This window comes from Phalaenopsis equestris, unplaced genomic scaffold (genome assembly GCF_001263595.1).
Source record: "Phalaenopsis equestris unplaced genomic scaffold, ASM126359v1 Scaffold000610, whole genome shotgun sequence".
NCBI classification, from domain to species: domain Eukaryota; kingdom Viridiplantae; phylum Streptophyta; class Magnoliopsida; order Asparagales; family Orchidaceae; genus Phalaenopsis; species Phalaenopsis equestris.
Genome location: NW_018165050.1, coordinates 524,357 through 544,347, shown reverse-complemented (window position 1 = coordinate 544,347; position 19,991 = coordinate 524,357). Strand labels below are relative to the sequence as shown.

The 19,991-nt window shown below is 33.8% G+C and overlaps 1 protein-coding gene and 1 long non-coding RNA gene across 2 annotated transcripts in view; both read left to right on the top strand.

The window, feature by feature from the left end:
* Positions 1–932: 932 nt before the first annotated feature.
* Positions 933–2,363, top strand: LOC110029921. The gene is made up of 3 exons (XR_002294594.1): positions 933–1,137; positions 1,432–1,590; positions 2,353–2,363. It is a non-coding gene; the product is annotated as an uncharacterized LOC110029921 (long non-coding RNA).
* Positions 2,358–19,991, top strand: part of LOC110029919 (protein HOMOLOG OF MAMMALIAN LYST-INTERACTING PROTEIN 5) — a 33,272-nt gene continuing 15,638 nt past the window's right edge. The window contains exons 1-5 of the mRNA XM_020732408.1: positions 2,358–2,474; positions 2,564–2,664; positions 19,092–19,201; positions 19,316–19,391; positions 19,515–19,655. Of these exons, the coding sequence (XP_020588067.1) occupies positions 2,381–2,474; positions 2,564–2,664; positions 19,092–19,201; positions 19,316–19,391; positions 19,515–19,655 (522 nt within the window). The 5' untranslated portion in view covers positions 2,358–2,380. The remainder of the gene's footprint in view (positions 2,475–2,563; positions 2,665–19,091; positions 19,202–19,315; positions 19,392–19,514; positions 19,656–19,991) is intronic.

The window sequence follows — 19,991 nt, the reverse complement described above, 5'->3', positions numbered from 1 at the left end:
AGAGACTTCAATTAACATGATTGTAAGGTAAATTTAGGGGATTTTTTTAAGTCATCCTCCCACTATATTAAAATTGCACTTCACTTTTTTTTTAAAAAAAAATGATGATTTTTTTTCATACTATATGAAAAATTTTGGTGATATAAATATACAAAATTAAAGTTGAGATATTAGGTATCTAAATAAATAAAAATTAAACTTGAGAGGTTTGTAAGTAAACAACAAATTATTGTTTTTATGTATTTCCACATCTAGCACCTAAACTCTAATTTTGACATACAAGTCACCTTCCTTATATATAAAAATGTGACATTCACTTTTAAAAGTTTAACATAATTGGACGACAAGTATGTAATGGGCTACATGACAACGAATGAGATTTAAGTTAGTAGGATTTGCTAAGTCAGGTAAATTCAAATTTAGTAAATCTTGAAAGAGTTAAATCTAAAAACTTTTTTAGCAATGAATTTAATAAATGATGCTAATTCCTGTAAAATTGTTTCACAAATTCTGTTAGAATTTAAAAATCTGTTTGACTTTACTAATAAATTATAATAAAATTTAATAAATCATGTAAATTAAAATATTTTAAAATTGCCGCACAAACTTCTAAAATTGAATTGATATCTTGTTTCAAAATATGCTACTTCATAATTTTTGGTTTACTAAACTAATTAATTATTAATAAAATTTTTAGTGAATTAATTATTAAATAGAAGGTTAATATTTATAGGAGAATAATTAATTAATTATTAATTATATTTATTAATAATTTCTTATAAATTTATTGAATGAAAAAAGAAATTATATTAATTTTTAATTAATAATTAAATAATAAATAATTTTATTTAAGTATGATTAATCTGATAATATTTTGACAAATTATTAATTATCAATTAATAAAATTAACTTTAATAAAGTTAATGGAAGCACTCGCCTTCCTTGCTCCGACGCTCGCATCTCTCTCCCCTCTGTTTCGTCCAAAACCATCATCGCCTTCTTCACCGAGCCCTCGCGATACAGTCACAATTAGAGCTAGCTGGGAACGCAACGACGGGATGGCGGCTTAGAGAGTCCCGAAACTCCCATTTTGTTTTCCTCCTCCTGTTCCTCTCTTACCCGAAACCTTTGAGGAAGGTAACTTCACGTTTTTTTTTGCTCGCGACGCGTCCGTCCCGGATTTACTAAATCCATCGATTCACGGGATTTAGTAAATTCAGGATTTAAGGCCGAAATCCGTGAAATCAGGATTTATCAAATCCGAGACCGTCTGGCAAGATTTAGGTTAAATCCAGCTTAAATCCTGCTCTAAATCCGTTACTACACATGCCCCCAAAATTTACCTCACAAACATGCTTACCGAAGTCTCGGCTTCTACCCCTTCCGTCTACTTCACCCGAAACCGTTGACGAACCCTTCCTTCTTCGCCAGAAACCCTTGACGAACAAAGAAGCACGGAAGTCGCGACGGGAGGTTGCTGGTGAAGGCATCGATGAGATCGCGACGTTCGTGTTTCTTCTCCTTTTACTACTAGCTGAATTGTAGAAGAAAAATAAGCGAAGACGTAGCGGCGGGAGCTTGCTAGCAAAGGTATGAAATTGTGTTATTGTACCCGTCTAAATCACTTAAATCTGCTGAATTCCATGTTTTCTAGCATTTAGGTCAAAACGGAGGTAAAATAAAATGTACAAATCTGTAGGATTTAGGGGCTATTTGGCAACTTTTGGGATATATTTCATGTGGGATTTAGCAATTCCTATATATCCGGATTTATTAATTTTTAGTGATTAACTTTAGAGAAATTGTTTGGCTGGTTTTAATTAAAGTGGCTGGCAACTTATTTCATCATTTCAATTAAACTGCATCTAGAAAACCCTTGAGTTAGAAATTCTGACGACTAAATAGCCCCTACATAGGCAATTGTGGTACATAATTGAATGGGCAATTAATAAATGGAGATGTCCTTGAGTTATGAATTCTGACGACTAAATAGCCCATACACAGGCAATTGTGGTTCATTATTGAATGGGCAATTAATGAATGGAGATGTCAAAATTTTTGCCACTACAGAAAATATAGTCGATACTAGCATTGTTTCAACACTTTACACCTTTTTTTTTTCCTTATATTTTTGCATGTGACTTAAATCTAAATTCAAAAGTTTGACAATACGATCATATTCAATCTCTTAATCAATTTGTTTTGGATAAAATAATTAAATTATGTAATATTTAAATTTTTTTCAAATTTATTTCATCTTTGTGCATTTTACTAATCTCCTATTAATGCAGAGCTATAAGAATTTTCTTCTCATCCTCACTACAATGCTGATTTGATTTATTATTTTAATAGAAGCAGGGAAGGAATTGGGAGATCCGCCATGGCAAGTGATGCTGAACCAGCGAAGCTTCTCCTTCCATTCTTGCAGAGAGCCGATGAGCTTCAGAAGCATGAGCCCCTTATTGCCTACTATTGTAAAAATGATATATAAACCCTAGTCTATTATTTTAATTTCAATTCATTTCTATTTGGTGTTTTGAGTAATTCATTTTTTGTTTTCCAGGTCGATTGTATGCGATGGATAGAGGACTCAAGATCCCTCAGAAGGAGCGCACGAAGACTACTAGTGCCCTCCTTGTTTCTCTTATGAATCAGCTTGAGAAGGTTTTCTTTGATAAATTTGCTGTTACTTATTTTTATAGCATTTTATTTATTTGTTTGCTTCAATTATGGCTACAATCAGTATAGAAGAGGATAGAGAAAGTGAAAATAGAATATCAAAATTTTCTACACCTAATAAAAATGTGTAATGGAAAGATAGTCTACTCGTACTGACCTGTTATAGGGGAATAAATAAATAATCAATAATATATATATATATATATATATATATATTATTCTCTCAACTATATAGATTGTCTCAAATATGTATATAAACTAAAAAATAAGTTAAGCTTAAGAAGTAATTAAAACATTAAATAAAAAAGGTGAAATGTTAATAATAAAGGCTCTTAAGTTGATAATTGGTGCACTGGTTTCCCTTTGATTAAGAAGAAATCAAATAGATGTTTTGTAACTTGTGCTAGTCCAATGTTTAGTGGGTGATAACTGTGTAAATCTGCCACATTAAAGGGAGAAGAAATATTTATATCATTGGGTAGTATCACAACGTAAGCATTGTTATTAATACGCTACAAGCCATGGTCCATTTTTCATAAGTTGTGGCTTGGAATAAGCCCCAGTTGGAAATCCCTTTTTTGGAAGCCTTATAATCACTAATTTACCAACATGAATAATCTTTTGTTGCTCGTGTTTATCGCCTTGTTGTTTGTATGTTTGATTGCTTAATGTAAGCTTATTCCTGACATTTTTTAGCATTTGTTCGTTCGATAGATTGTGATAACATAGTGACTTTCATGGTATGATTTGGTTCTTTATTATAATCCATTTTATTGATTTTGCATGGATTTGAATGCAAATTCAACTTGGCCCAAAAATTCATTCCAATGTTTTGGACGAGCCAAAGAATCTTGCTGTGAAGAGTATGGTTGATAACTTTTGTTTGCACATCATATTATGGATGATAAGCATAACTAAACTTGAGTTCAGTTTGCAGCTCGTGACTTTCACAACATGGTCAAAAGTTATGCTATGTGGTACTCCATGTAGAAGAACAATTTTTTTGAAAATTAGCTTAGTCATATTGATTGAATCAAATATTTTTTTGCAAACCAAGGGACCCCCACCATAATTAAGTCTAAACCCTTTTTGTACTTGGTAATTGCAACATGAAATTAATATTTACATCTTCCCAGATGGAATCAAGAACTGGTATAGGAGAGTAGAAACCCGTGTTTTGTTCATTTTTTTATATATTTGGCACATAGAGCATTTAATCATGAATCAGTTGACGCCATGACAAAGTTTCAACCAAAAGATGCCACATTATGAAAGCATGTGTGTGTGGCCAATCCTCCACTGTGGCATTCTTGTATGAGATATTGTCGCAATGAGTTATTCAGAATGAATAATTGCTTTCTTTTGAAGAGGTATCTTGCTGTATGGAGGAATCACTTGTAGCAGTGAAGTTGCGACAAGTCTCCACAACAACAACAACAATAACAACAAAGCCTTAATCCCACTACGTGGGGTCGGCTACATGAATCCTTTTTCTCCATTGCTCTATCAGCAAGTCTCCACGATAAAGCAAAATCAGTATATTTTGCATACAGGTCCTTATACCATACATGCTAGTGATAGCGTTTTGTATTGTAGTGAGTAAACCAGCTCAGCGACTCAATATGTTCACTCTATTTCAAGTTCTTGCGTGATGTTCTACGAAAAAGTTAAATTTTTGCAAAAACACTACCCAACTTTCATGCATACGGTTTAAAGTCTTTTACAACTGGATAAATTTGAAGTGACTGGTGGTCACCAACCAGCGCAAGTTCTTGGTGAAGCTAATAAGATTCCCATGGTTTAAATGTCCAAATTATTACACATAAATATTGCTCGTATTTACACCCTTATGACTTGCTAAAGTGAGCTTTTGACTAAAAATGCTATTGGTTTATTTTCTTTTGTCAACACAACCCCCAATTTCTAGGTAAGAAGCATCAGTTTTCTGTTGAAACGATTTTCAAAATCTGGAATAATTAAGGTTTGTGTTGAATGACTTGACCCGCAATTACGTAGATATTTTATATTCCAATAGATTATTAAAAACTTGACCCAATTTATATTTTAGCGGCTAGTGTGAACAAATAAAATGACTTAGGAATAAAGAATAAGCTTTACACTAGGGATACTACGCAAGTATACGTGTCGTTTTAAGTAATATAGAACTTTCTTTAAAAACCCTAATATTGATTCCACAGTGAAGCTGTAACTTTCAAAAATGACGTAGAAGAACTTCTATTAAAACTACAAACACAATTAATATGAGAAAAATGTTGAAATACTTTGAAAAGATTAAAACTAAATTTATGCAAGATTTAATTCTAAGCAGAAAGTACTTCTAACTTAACACTGTTAAAAAGAGTTCAAATGATATGGAAAAGATCTTTGCCCTTGCAAAGAGATCATAATCAGTGTAGGATTTGATTATTTAAAAATATCAAATGTTGTATTTTGAAAAATAAGTGCATACCCATTCTTTACTCATTTTCAATGCATGTAAAGAATGTTGACTAATTTTAAGTTTGTTTCTTGATTGTATAGTAGTGTTGAGTAGATTTTGGTCTTTTACCTCCAAGTTACCCACTATGCCCTCTCTAGATGACATACCAGGGGCTCAGGTTCTAAACTCAAGACCGAATTGACAAAAAAGAATCTAGTCTGTCACCCTAAAAACATCAATTATACACCTATAAAAAATATCTTTTTTTTGATTTGCGCTAACCAGTGAACTAAGTCGGCCTCCCATCCTAAAGGTTAACGTGATACTCACAAGTAGGGTGAAATCATAGCTCTCCCGGGTTTTTATGTTTCGCAACAGATTTAAACCCCACAAGTGGCTAGTTTGTAAAGTCAATGTAGAACCAGTGAAAATACCATCATAAAATTTAAATTAAAAAGAAATCTTCAAATCATTCCCATCCTACATGATTAATTATCATAACAAGGAGAAAGAAAGAAAACTACTCAGAATCCTCCCGGATTTTTATGTTTCGCAACAGATTTAAACCCCACAAGTGGCTAGTTTGTAAAGTCAATGTAGAACCAGTGAAAATACCATCACAAAATTTAAATTAAAAAGAAATCTTCAAATCATTCCCATCCTACATGATTAATTATCATAACAAGGAGAAAGAAAGAAAACTACTCAGAATCCATGGAGATAACACAAAAACACATAGATTTGTATTTAAGATCAAGTTTAAATAAGAAATTATAACTTAAACAAAAGTACTTATCTTAGGCTTCTCTACAAACAAAACTTGAAGTCTCTTTGAAGCAATCTTCAAACTCTTCTCAAAAGAAAAACAACACGAAGACTCTATTCTACTCTCTAATTTAGTGGACTCTCCAAATGATCTAAGTTTTTCCTCTCATAAAAGTCCTCTTTAAACTCTTTTTTGGCCATATTATATAAGAATCTCGAAATCCTCAAGAGGCACATCAAACATCCATTCAAAATTTGTCCAAATCCAATGCATCACCAAGAAAAACCGTCATTGGGCCTAGGCTTTGGATCTGGTGCCTAGGCCAGTCTTCTTCCGTCTCTGGCGCTTAGGCGCCACTGCTTCACGACATCGTTTTGCCTCCATTTTCTCTCATTTTCCTTTAAACTCGATTTCTTGTACTTGAAATCAAAAACATATTAAATACCTTTCATTAAAGCGCGATATCATAAAAAATGTACATAAAATGAACATTAAATGTATATTTAAAACATATAATTTTGGGGTGTATCATTGAATTCGGTAGCTATTTCAGTAATTGGAAACTAGATTCTTTTTGGGGAACCCCTGTGGAGCTATTTCAGCTTCATATAATCGCTTAAGGGTGCTACTATTGTGTTGAAATCTTGAATAAACTACTATAGAAATTCACAAGGCCGTGAAAATTGTGAACTTTGATGACAAAAGATGTTTGCCATGATTGGATTGATTGAATTTTTTTAGGGTCAGTTTGAGTACCTTCAACACTTATAATTAAACCCAGAAGTGTGATTCCATCATTGTGAACTCACATTTGTGAGAATTCATGTACAGTTTGTTGCCCCTTAATATAGTAACTATAAGTTTGAGGTGGTGTATATGTTCGTCGATATTATGACTATACATTAAGATGTCATCAAAATGAACTACACAAAAATGTTTGAGGAAGGGCTTTAGTACCTCACTCATTAGCCACATACCATGTTTATTGCACAAATTGAATGGCATTGCTTACCACTCATATAGGCCTTCTCAAGCCTTGAAGATTGTTTACCATTCATCACAAACTCAAATGCGAACTTGGTGATATCCACTCCTCCAGTCCAATTTGGAGAAGTGATGGGCGCTTGCCAACAAATCTAATAGATCTTCCCATTGTGGCATTGGAAAATGAAACTTCATGCTAATCTTATTAATAGCTTCGTTGTCGTTACGCATCAACCATGATTCATCTTTCATCAAAACAATCAACGGCGGGATAGTGCATGGACTCAGACTATGCCGGATTAGTTGCTTTTGTAAAAGTTCATCAAAAATATCTCAAAAGATTTTGTGTTCCTTTGGGGATAACAGGTAGGGTAAATTGGTTCTCGGTATGAAGTTGATTGGATGTTGTATAACTTACGTCAGAGGTTACTAATATGGTAGGTAGGTCGAACGGCACAATGTCATCAAACTGACGTAGCAGATTTTGGATGGCAACTGGAATTTTCTCAATTTCTGCGTTCTATTCAGCTATCCAAATGGCATGTTGTTGATATTTAGTCTTAAGGATTGAAATGTGTTGGGAGCCAGAGACATTGAAATATGTGGACTTTTCAGTTTTAGAGGTTTTGTTCACCAGTGGAGGAAGTTGGCAAATTTTATTACCTTTCACTCAAAAGAATATGAATTGTCATGCCAATTTTATTGCACACTTATATCGAACTACCGTGGTCTTCTCAAGTTAAATTGTCAATCCTCCATGTCAATAACATAGAATACCACTTCACAAAAAATTTCACCCATGGAGAAAGTTACAAAAAATTTCACCCATCCAGCTTATCTTATAAGGTTATGGATGTTTGGAATTCTTCAATTGGAACGCATTGACCGCACTATTATCAATAATGTTATCAGTACAACAACTATCAATTATAATTAAGTTCACATATCTTTTCTCCAATGGCTCACCTCATCCGAAAGAGAGCGTCTTTGTGACACAATTCGTTGGCTGTGGGGCTGCAATACTTTTTTTAAAATACATGAAAATAACTCGTTATCTTATCTCCCTTCAGCTAATTCGAGTTGGCAATGTTTTGGGGTTTGGGTATTTGTTTGAGTGATGTCCTGGTTGAAAGCATCTAAAGCATTAAGGACCGGGTTAGTTATACGCTTGATCTAGAGTTACAACATTCTTCACTGGCGCCTTGTTTTCCACCTTCCAGATAGGATTATTAGCAATGTGGAACTGAAGTGGTAGAGCTTTGGTTAAGTTGCAATTCAACTTTATAAGTACAATTTACAGCTTGTGACTACGACCAATTGATGTTCATCTCTAACTTATCCTGAATTGAATCTGTAAGTCATCTAATATAGTGAGCTAACAATATGTTGATTTGATCCATTGAGATCATTACAAGCACTAAGGTGATAAACTCCTTTAAATACACACTCTGTTCGCGATTCTTGTTTACAATGATGACATTGAACATATAATATTTGTATAAAAAAAAATTCCACGTGCAAGTAGTTTCATTTAGTATATCTTTTAGTAGGTCGCTGACGTTCCCTCTGGTGGGATTGGACTAGTTGACATCATGCAGGCAACAAACCCGACTTGCTTCAGGGGGTATATCGATATATTCAAAGAAGTATTTCACCAAGTGTTTCCAATTGATGTAGTCTTCGATGTGTAGGTGGTAATCAATTTGTGGAATATCAATTGTCGCCTTGAAATCACTGTGTAGTGTGAACTGTCTTGAGGGTGCCAATGTTCAGTAACTTGGTTGTGAATCAGGGTTTTTTCATCCTATTCAGAATTGGAGCAAGTAGTCTGCCGACCAGAGGGAATTTTCTTCTCACCAAATTCGGGATGCTCAAATCTAGCCAATGAATGAAGTCTTTGGGGTCACCTCCAATCTCGAGTCACCGCGATGTTGTCACCTGTCATTGGTATGGGCGCCATAGTAGCTGATGTGGTTACTGGTTTAGTGATGCTGCTGCCGCTACCAATAGCGCAAAGTTCATACCATATTTATGTAACAAAGAACTAAAATTCAGCTTTTAGTCTTTCCAATTTTTGCTCCAAGGTTGTGTGAGCTTCCTGCCAAGTTTCACAACGCTGATTGTTGTCACGCATTGGGTTGTTTCCACTTACCGCCATGGGCTTTGATATCAGTTTGGTGAAAACCAATACAGAAGTGGAATACGTTCCAATTTAATTGTTTTTTACATTTTCGCCTCTTAATCGTGTTTCTTTTTAGGATTCACATCTTCATGTGGTGACATATTTTAATGTTTTTTCTTTGCATGATAAGACATTAAGCAGTCCATGTTATGTAGAGCCGTTTAATTTTATGTAGATAGAAGTAATGTTGGAAAAAGTTAAGATCTTCACACATTTGTAACTCTAGTAGCCTCTAAGAGCTCTAGGCCATGTTTTGTAGAATTTTTTACGTACTTTGACAACTGAATATATGATGCATTTGTATGGAGTGATGATATTTGAAAGGTGAGAAATTGTTAATTTTTCCTACTAAGTTTGTTAAGAGAGGAAAATTGATTTTTATTTTTAATTTATTATTGTTATTTTTTAGGCAAACTTGATGTGGGGTAAGATAGCTAGTTTAGTGAAAAACATTGCCATAAATGTTTTAGGATGGTCTAGAAATGGAGTTATGATTTGAAGGAGATTTGGGGGTAGAATGAGGAGATATAAAAGTTCATTAAGTAAAATAAAGTTTCTTGTAAGTTATAAATGCTAGAAAGTTAAATATTATTTAGGCTTCTAATAATTTAAGAAAGTTACAAGTCATGCAGAAGGACTAGTGAGAAGGGTGAATACTACTGGGTATGATGGTTTTTATAATAGTCTTGACATCAAGAAAAGGAAAGAGGATATATATAAAATTGCTAATTTGAGAGGTAATATTTCACTTTGATCTAGTTCTATGCATTAGAAGTGAAGTTTGTAGGATATTTATTAAAGGTAAAGACATCAAAAGATGGGAATATTTTCTTAAGAAATTAGTAAATGAGAGTTCTATGGAAAAAAAATCTTTTCAAAAGCTTGTTGAACAAATATTGATTTATATCATATGTTGGTACGAAAAAGGTGAATTGTAGTCAACTTTTATGTTTGAAGAGGCATAAGGGTAAAACTTAAAGTCTAGATAAGACAATTATTAAGAGTTGGAGTGTTATATGAGATATTGTAATGCTTTGGTTAACAAGTCTTTTTGAAACTTTTTTGAAAAGCTTAATGATGTCAAATGATTAAAGAAAATGCATTTTGATATTAATATCTAAGAACAACAAAGCTACTCAATGTTGAAGTAATCAATAGAGGAATTATAGTTAGGAGTTGTATGTTGAAGTTATGAGAGGGTTTATCGGAAAAAAGAAAATGTTAATTTTGAGGAATCAATTTGATTTTACTTCAAGAAGATCTATCATGAAAATGATTTTTATGCTAACATGAGCAATAAAAAATATCTGAGTAAGGAGGAGATCTTTGTATCTTTTTATTAATAATGAGAAGACATATTTTATAGTACCACAAGAATTGAATTAGCGTTCATTAAAGTACGTTGTGTGCGCCAAAGTTATGTTAAAGCTATTAAATATATATGAAGAAGCAATGACAAAGTCTTAGGAGTTGTGGTGTAACCAAATAGTTTTAAGTTATAGGAAAATTACATCAAAGATCAACATTTAGGTCATATTGTTGTATTTTTATGAAGATGCTTATAAAGGTTATTCACAACAGGTGTCTAGTAGTTTTAATTAGTGAGATATTTGCTGAAATATATAGAAAGTTAGAGCAATTTGAAAAATATTCGGATGATAATTCTCTCAAAAGTTGTAAACAAAACTTGAATATATGAATGCAATTTTAGTCGTGTAATACTAATAATTATTATCAAATATTATTCTAAGATAAAATAATACTTAGATGCGATAAGTTTAAATATTTTGATCAATTATATACCATAACTTAAATAGTGATGAGAATATAACTTTTAGAGATAAGCTCAAGTTAAAATGGAGAAATGCCTAGGCATGTTACTCAATAAGATAACATATTAGGGGTTTAAAAATTAATTTTATAAAATTGTGATTAAAATAGCAATGCTATATGTATTTGAGTATTGGAAATTAAAAATTTCATTGATAACAAAGTTGAACACAGTGGAAATGAGAATGTTAAGGTGGATGTGTGATTAAACTAAGCATAAATTAGGAAATAATTTTATTGCAAGATGGTCGGAATGACATCTATTAAAGATGAGTTTGAACTCTTAGGTGGTTGAGTATGTGTACTTAATGGTATAAATTGCACCTTCTAGGGGACGAATAAAATTCATTTCAAAGAATTATGAAGGAAAAAGGTTATGCCCATGGTAACGTGTATTAAAGAAAATTAGTATTGAAAGATTAAAAAGGAAAATCTGTGCATCTAAGATAACAATAATATAAATTGTTTAGAATGTTTTGTGAAGACTATGTATAACACCTTAGTTAACTTCCTATTGGAATGAATGGAAAATGGGGATTTATAAAGCTGACCTCAAGTAGTTTGGATCAGAGAAATTTTGATGATGATGACAATGTTTATTTAGTATAGAAGTTCCCCGTGATGATGCCCAAACTATTTACATGCGTGCAACTTCTCTTCCTCTTATCAGAAGGACTGATTGCTCGTATCTTATTGAGAACATTTTACTGCAAAGCAATTAGTTTTCCCATAGTTTTGAGTGTCCAGTTGTGACATTGCACTTCTGTGTTGATATCAAGTATGATTCCAAACCTGAAAGTATTTGTCATTATCTTGAGTATTTAAAATGCATTAAAGGTATATCAACAAAAAAATACTTCAGCAATTGTCTGGATTCTTAGTTCTTACAAACTAAGTATTTTTGTTATACATCTCATGATTCTAGAAATTTTAATAATTTTCATGTAGAAACCATAAGCTTATTATTGTCCCAAAAAAAAGCTGAATATCACACGTTAGTATAGCTTTAATTTGTCACAGTGCAAACCCTTTTTTTTGTTGTATTTATGGGTATTTTCACTGTTATTTTTGTTCATTATGCAGTTTTCATTAATGACATAACTCTCTTGTGATCCTCTGGCTACTTTGAGACAAGATATTTTTAATGCTTTATAGGATTGTAATTTGGCCTCAGCAATTTCACCCTTTGATCTTAATGAATAAACTACTTTCCCTTGTCTGGTCGTGCTATATTTTGATTGGCTCGCTGCGGTGGCAGGTTGGGGCAGCAAACATCTTTGAGTGTTAAATAGCACTGGATGGATAGTGGTTAGCTCTTGGCCACTTCCTCGCAAACTATGGATGAATTCAGTCCACTTTGGGGAAAAAAACAATAGATAGAGGGAAAGGGTGTTTGGCCTGTACTTTGCAAGGTATTTTGTCTTTATGAGATAAAATGGCAAATATTACCAAATGTCGAAATTGTTCGACTTTTGAAAATAATGAGATAAAAATTAAGTGTTCAAGAGAATTCTGGACCAATTTTCTAGTTCGGCAAAAATAAAATGAATACCAAAAATGCTTTTACATTAACCCTTGTCGTTTTAAATTATGGCAGCTTGCATTATGCATTTGAGAAATTGTGTAATGTTTTTTTTAATTCTTGTCATTTGTTTAATGAATTTAAATAGTTTTTACTAGGAATGAACTTAAATTTAGAGTTGGAGTAATAGGGAATATTAACTATTAGAAAATCAAAATCTAAAAGCTTGCGCGTTAGGTTTAGATTTATTGGATCCATTAGTCATTCACTATGGGAATGGGTGATGGCATAATCAATAAAATTGATATTGGAGTTTTGAATGTGATATTAAGTTTTTTTTATGATAGGGTGAGTTTTATGCAAATGCAAGGAGAAATTGTAAAAATTCATTAAGATGAACTGTGTTCAAATTAAATTGTTGGAACAAAAAAAAAGGGTGAGAAAACCTAGACTATTGTAAACCCAATGAAGGAAGGCAATTTGTGCAATGATTAAAATAGAGCCTGTTGAGCTAGGTGATGGGATGGAAACTAAAGATTTGATCAACTAATAACCAAAACCACACTGAGGAAAAAACACACCTATTCGAGAGATCCGAAACAAAATTTGAACATAAGCACAACAAAGATTCCAGAAAACACACACACCAAAATTTAGCGTGGAAAAACCCGAGAACAGGAAAAAATCACGGAACTACACCACATCAAAATTTTACTATGAAAATCAAGAGAAATGTACAAATTGTATATCGCTCAGATCAGCTCTCTATTTCTAGAACTTACAACAACTTCAGGATGCTCCTCTCTCAATCACATGAGAGAAATTCTCAAAATCCTTTTTATTGACATTTCACCGCTCCATGTAAAAGCACCGTAAAAAAAATTTCATTGCGAGAGAGTTCCACACAAGCAAATCACAAGAGCTTTTTTTTCGTAGAAATGAGGACTTAAGAACCGAATAGGAAGAACAAAATCGTTCCTGGCACTATTGTGCCCCCTTCTGGGCGCATGGGCATCGCCCTCTCGGGACACAAGTGCGAGGTGCCCGAAAAGGGCGCAGTGGTGCCTCCCTCTTTAGAACCAGGCACGGAGGTGTTGTTTCAGGTGCGGGTGCTCCTCCAAATGGGCAAATTCCTTTAGCTTGGCGCCAGATTGCTCCTTCCTTCGCTGCTTCTGTTATTGGGTGCTCCTTAATGCAAACCTGGCTCCCTGTCTCAAATTTTTTATTTGGAAATTGATTTGTACCCAACATCCATACTCTATATCTGCATCTAAATTTGTACCATCTTCATAGTCCTCTACTGTAATGTGGTATACCTCCAGTCTCAATCTTTCAATTGAAGTCAAACATAACATCAGTTTCTCAGTAATCACAATCTTAGCAACAAATCTGCAGGATTTTGAGGTTTCTGTATCTCCTCCAAGAGTAACTGCCCATTTTCTAGGAGAGTGCAAATACAATGACACCTCAACCGAATATATTATCATGACATAAAAAACGGCATTCTTTGCAAGATAAATATCACTCATACTGTCATTATGTAGCATTTCTTGTTTCTTGCCTGGTTCCACCGTAAAGCTCTGCTTCCAAACCATCTTCTTGCTAGCCTTAGTGATAACAATGTATTTGACTTCTATATCTGAAAGTACAACAATCTTTTACAACTTGATAACCCAACCATCGTTGTGTTCCTCGAAGCGAAGATATATCCTGTTGTACTTCTTCTACCATCTAAATTTCCTGTCATATCTTGTCAGATCTGAATCTGCAAATATATGTAGATTGATCTCTGCACTTTCAAAGCAAAGTGTCATGTTGATTGTTCCTCTCAAACATCTTAGAATTCCCTTTATCGCTTTTCAATGATGCTTGCTTGGATTAGTCATGTACCTATTGATCACTCCCACTGTATGTGTAATATCTGGTCTTATACATATCATATCGTAAATCAAACTTCAAATTGCTGAAGCATACAAAATTCTCATCTGTGCTTTCTTTGCTTCAAACTTGGGCGATAGTTTCTTAGATGGTTTGAAGTGACAACTTAAGGGGGTGCAAACTGATTTTACCTCACTCATGTTGAACTTGTGAAAGATCTACTCAACATACTCTGTATGAGACAATTTCAGTGTACCTATGCTCTTGTATATATTGATTCTCATCCTAAGGATCTTCTTGGTTGGATCTAAATCCTTCATCTTAAGTTATTTTGATAATTATTCCCTTAAGTCCTTGGTTTTCTCCATATTTGTCATATAATCAACATGTCATCCACATATAAAATAAGCAAGGTATAAGAATTATCAAAATATTTTATGAAACAAGAGTGGTCTGCTCGACAATTCATATATCCATAGTCTGATGTGAACCTGTCAAACCTTCTGTACCGCTGTCTCGGGACTGGTTTCAAGGCATAGAGACTCTTCTTCAATTTGCAAACCAAATATTTTTTCCCTAAAACCTCATAGCCCTGTGGTTGCATCATATACAGTTTCTCATTCCAGATCTCCATGTAAGAAGGCTATTTTTGCATCCATGTAAGAAGGCTATTAAGCTCCATACAATTCTGACAATTGTCATCTTCGCTATAAGAGAAAAGATCTTAGTGTAGCTGACTCATTCCTTCTATTGAAATCCCTTTACAAAAAGTCTTTATAGCGCCTGCTACTATTTGGCTCATCTTTTTGTCCGAAACTCACTTGTTTTGTAGTGCTCTTGCCATCTAGTACAATCGTCAATTCTCATGTTTATTTTGACCTTATTGATTGCATCTAATCATCCATGAGACATTCTCATTTCTTAGAATCTTCAACTTGAGTGATCTCTTCATAACACACTTATTCATCACTATCCATTAGCAACAAATATTATAAAGAAGAGTACCTATGTGCTGGTAATATCACTCTGCTGGACTTCTTGAATTCAGTAGCAATTGACTGAGAAACTGCATGTACTTCATCTGATTGAGCACTTCTCCTTTCTCAGTTCTTCTAATCACCATTATCTTCTATCTCAACATATTTAAACTCTTCAAAAGTAACTGAGAGACAATATGAGTTCTGCTCCTCTCATTGTACATCTTTATTTCATTGAAAATAAAATCAATGTTCTTGATAAACTTTTCATTTTGATAGTCCTAGAATTTGTAATGAAATTCATCTTAGTCATACCCAATGAAAGTGCACTGATATATTTCGAGTCAACTTTATAGTTGGACCATGCATCAACATGAATGTGTGCATAACAACCAAATACCTTCAGATGAAATAGATTTGCCTTTTTTTCACTCCATACTTCTTAAGGTAGACCTTCTTTCAAAGATACTAATAGATCACGATTGATCAAATAAACAACAATATTCACTATTTTTGCCCAGAAATATTTTTGCAAGCTTGCATGCGACTTCATACTCCTAGCACACTCTGTGATGCTTTTGTTCATGCTCTCAACCACTTCATTCTGTTGTGGAGGCCCTCGGAACAACAATTCATGCCTAATCCCCTCCTATGCACAGTAACTCTTGAATCTCAAAATACTCACCTCCATTATCTGATCTGAGATACTTTAACCTCAAATCTATTTTATTTTCTATCACGATCTTCCCGTTCTTATACACCTCAAATAAGTCAAATTTTTACTTTAAGAAGTAAACACATATCTTTTTGCTGTGATCGTCAATAAAAGTGACAAAATAATGGAAACTTTTAATGGACTAAACTCGAGTAGGACTCTATATGTCAGCATGCACTTATTCTAGCTTATTTGATTTTATAATTGACCCATTTTTTGTAGAAAAAAATTTTCTTTTGTTTGTCATATACACAATCTTATCACATAAATCTAAATCTATATGTCTCGCACTCTGAAGCTTGTTCTTTGAAAGTAGGGATTTCATGTCTTTCTCGCTCATATGGCCAAACCTGCAGTGCCATAAATCTGCATCAACGTTGGTTCGAACCACATCAGTGTATTTTGTCATATCATTGATAAGGTAAAGTGTCTTGAATGATGCATTGAGTCATGACTATTGCCTCTCTGGTTCTCTTCCACGAATTACTTGTGAAAATAGCCATGTACCCAGACTTTGTTAGTTGATTCACCAATTTCAAATCTCTTCAGAATTAGAACTTGCCTAATTTCACCGAGCTTCCAAATTGTTCAATTAGACAACTTATCAACATCACATTTTCTTTCGATGATGTATACCTTATTATCTCCCAAGTAAACCTTCCCTAAATACTATGAGTATAGTTTCTAAACTTCTCTTTATCGGGGCATGCAAGAAAAGAGACACTTGATTATACTATCCAAGATTTAGTACTTATTAGGGATAAAATCAGGGAGTTACCTTGGATTTTGCCTATGGAGACATTTGTAGAGAGATTCTTGTTTTGGCCTCCACCACTAGCATTCTTTAGAGCTTTGCAGTCTTTTTTGAAATGACCTTTCTTCCCTTAGTTCTAGCATTCTCCTTTGCCATTTTCTTTGTCTGATCTTGTTTTTTCTCTTCTGTACTTGAAATTGTTTCTACGTGTATTCCTGTCCATATTATTTTCCATATTCTCAACATTCAACACAGAAGTTGATTCATCACTTGCTGATCTTCTGCAAACTTCTTCGTTCAACACTAACCCTATGATATTATCAAATTTCAACTTTATATTCCCTGAAAAGTGAACCAATCCATCTCAGTTGTCCGACAATGAAGATAAAATTAATAGTGCTCTGATGTCATCAAATTTGACGCTCACATAACACAACTGGCTAATCATAGACTCATAGTATTGAAATTGTTCTAGTGTTCAACCATTGAACTGTTTTTCGTCATCGTCATGTTGAATAACCTCTTTTTCGTAAAAAAATTATTTGAAACGGAAGGTTTCTCATACATTCTTGTCAATGTCACCATAAGATACACTTTAGTTCTCCTGTTTTACATGTTAAAAGCAACATATGAGAAAAGTGAAAGATGGATCAAATCTCAAGCTATTTGATCCAACACTTTTCATTCTTCTATATCATCACTTCAGGCTTTTTGATAATTTCTTCCAGTGGCAAATATAATTTTTTTTTTCATACAATAAATCTTCCACTTGCATTTTCCATAATACAAAGTTCGATCCATTGAACTTCTCCACCTTGTACCTCGTTTTGTTGTTTATTGCTTTGACTCCAATCAAGTATTTTCAGAAAAGAAACCTACTCTGATTCCACTTGACGAGATGAAAACTAGCGATTTGATCAATTAACAACCATTACCACACTGCAAAAAAAATATACCGATTCAAGAAATCCTAAACAAAATTTAAACAGAAGCGCACAACAAAAAAATCCAGAAAAACTCATCGAGATTTAACATGGGAAAACTCGAGAACAGGAAAAAGTCACGGAGCCACCTCACACTAAAATTCAACTATAAAAATTAAGAGAAACATACAAATTTTATATCGCTCAGATCAACTCTACTTCTAGAGTTTACAACAACTTCGGGATGCTCCTCTTAATCATACGAGGGAAATCGCCGAAATGCTTCTTCTCGACACTTCACCGCTCCACACAAAAGCACAGTCAAGAAAATTTCCTTGCAAGAGAGAGTTCCACACAAGCAAGTCTGAAAAGTTACTTTATTTTTTCGCAGAAACAAGGGCTTAAGAACCAAACAAGAAGAAAAAAAAAATCATCCCTGGCACTACTGCACCCTCAGGGGCGCTGCCCTCTCGGAATCTGGGTGCTGGGGCGTGCAAAAAGGGTGCAGGGGCGCCTTCAAACGGGCGAAAAACTTCACTTTGGCGCTGGATTGCTCCTTCTCTGCCGCTTGTGCTGCTGGGTGCTCCCTAGTGCAAATTTGGCTCCACATCTCAACACTGGGACACTACATTATAGGTTGAGATGGGTTTGGCACACTAGGCGTTGTTGGGCAGAAGGAAAAAAATGTTAAGGTTGGGTGTGATGGATTTATTTTTAAAGGGTTGTAGGTTGTTCCAAATGATTTAACCAAAGTAAAATTAAGATCTTATTACTGATGTTGCTCTTAACAAGAGTGGATGGAAGAAAATATTACTTATTTCAACCAAATAGGTAGAGAAATGGTTAATGGTGATGATAAAGACATGCTTCTGCTGATAATAAGCTGAATACCACTCAGCCACACCAAAAAAGCCAGTTGGGAGCTTAGTAAGAGCCTGTTTTATGAATTCATCACAAGTGAAATCATTCAAGTATACCTCGTTTGAGAAAATCTTGGTAAAGTTGAAAAAATATCACGTAGCAATCATTGTAGTTTAAATTAGCCTAAATTGTCTTGATCTTTGTGATGAAATTTTTTGTTATTATATCTCAAGTTGTGCTTGATATTCAAATGCAGTGGCCAACAATGATGATCTGTTCTTTTGATACATTCACGCTGCCCCAGCCCCCTGTTGAAATTTTGTTATCTGATAATGCATGAATGCTGATCTAAGTTGAAGCTAGTTGAACTCTGTATTCTTTTTAATGCATTCTCGCTTACCAGTAATATATCTGAGCTCCCTTTTCCTTTTAATGCATTCTCTCTTACCAGTAATAGATCTGGCGGGTAAATTGTATTTCTTACATCAGTATTTGCTGAAGAAATCAAACAATTGTATTTTTTTATTTTTTATCTAATGTTTTGTATATGTATGTTTTTTAAATTTGTAATAATTGACAGGATAAAAAAGCTCTTAAATTAGGGCCTGAAGACAACTTATATGTAGAGGGCTTCGCTTCAAATGTCTTTGCGAAGGCAGACAAGCAAGATCGTGCCAGACGGGCTGACCTGTATTGCTTCATTCCTCTTTATTTTATCCTTTAGGTTCTAAATAAGATGAAGGTATTTAGTGAAAGTATTTTCTATTTGATTCTTGGAGGCACTGTTTTTACTTTATGACACAGGAATACTGCGAAAACTTTCTATGCTGCTAGCATTTTCTTTGAAGTTTTGAATCAGTTTGGTGAACTTGCGCCGGATGTAAGTCTCTGGAGCATTCATTTTTTTTTGGTGTTTGCTTCCAAGCTGTGGGATCAAAATGGTTATGATCAACTAAGTTGACTTGAATCAATTCTTTTATTTTTTTTAATTTATATTTCACAGATTGAACAAAAGCTAAAGTATGCAGTTTGGAAAGCTGCGGACATACGGAAAGCTTTGAAAGAAGGAAGAAAACCAGAACCAGGACCTCCCGGTGGTGATGAAGATCTTTTTGTGTCATCAGTTTCTCAAACCGACCCAAAGGTATGACTCTTGTTTGTCTACCAATAACTGACATGAACGCTAGGTTGACTGTATATTTCTTTTAATGCTTTTTTAGATTACCGGTGAACTAAAAAATTATTGGTATTTTTGGGAAAAATTGCTCCTTATTTGTAATTATTTTTTTATTTTCATTTTTCTTTATTCTTAATTTATTTTTCTTTAGCAAAAAAGGAATATGTTTGGAATGGTAAACTATGCATAAACTCATATATTTATCTTGTTGAGCTACTCTTGAATGATAGATTTGGGAGTTATGGGAGCTGTTGAAATTGCATCGTTAAGAAATCATTTTAACGTAACCATGAGATTTAAGAT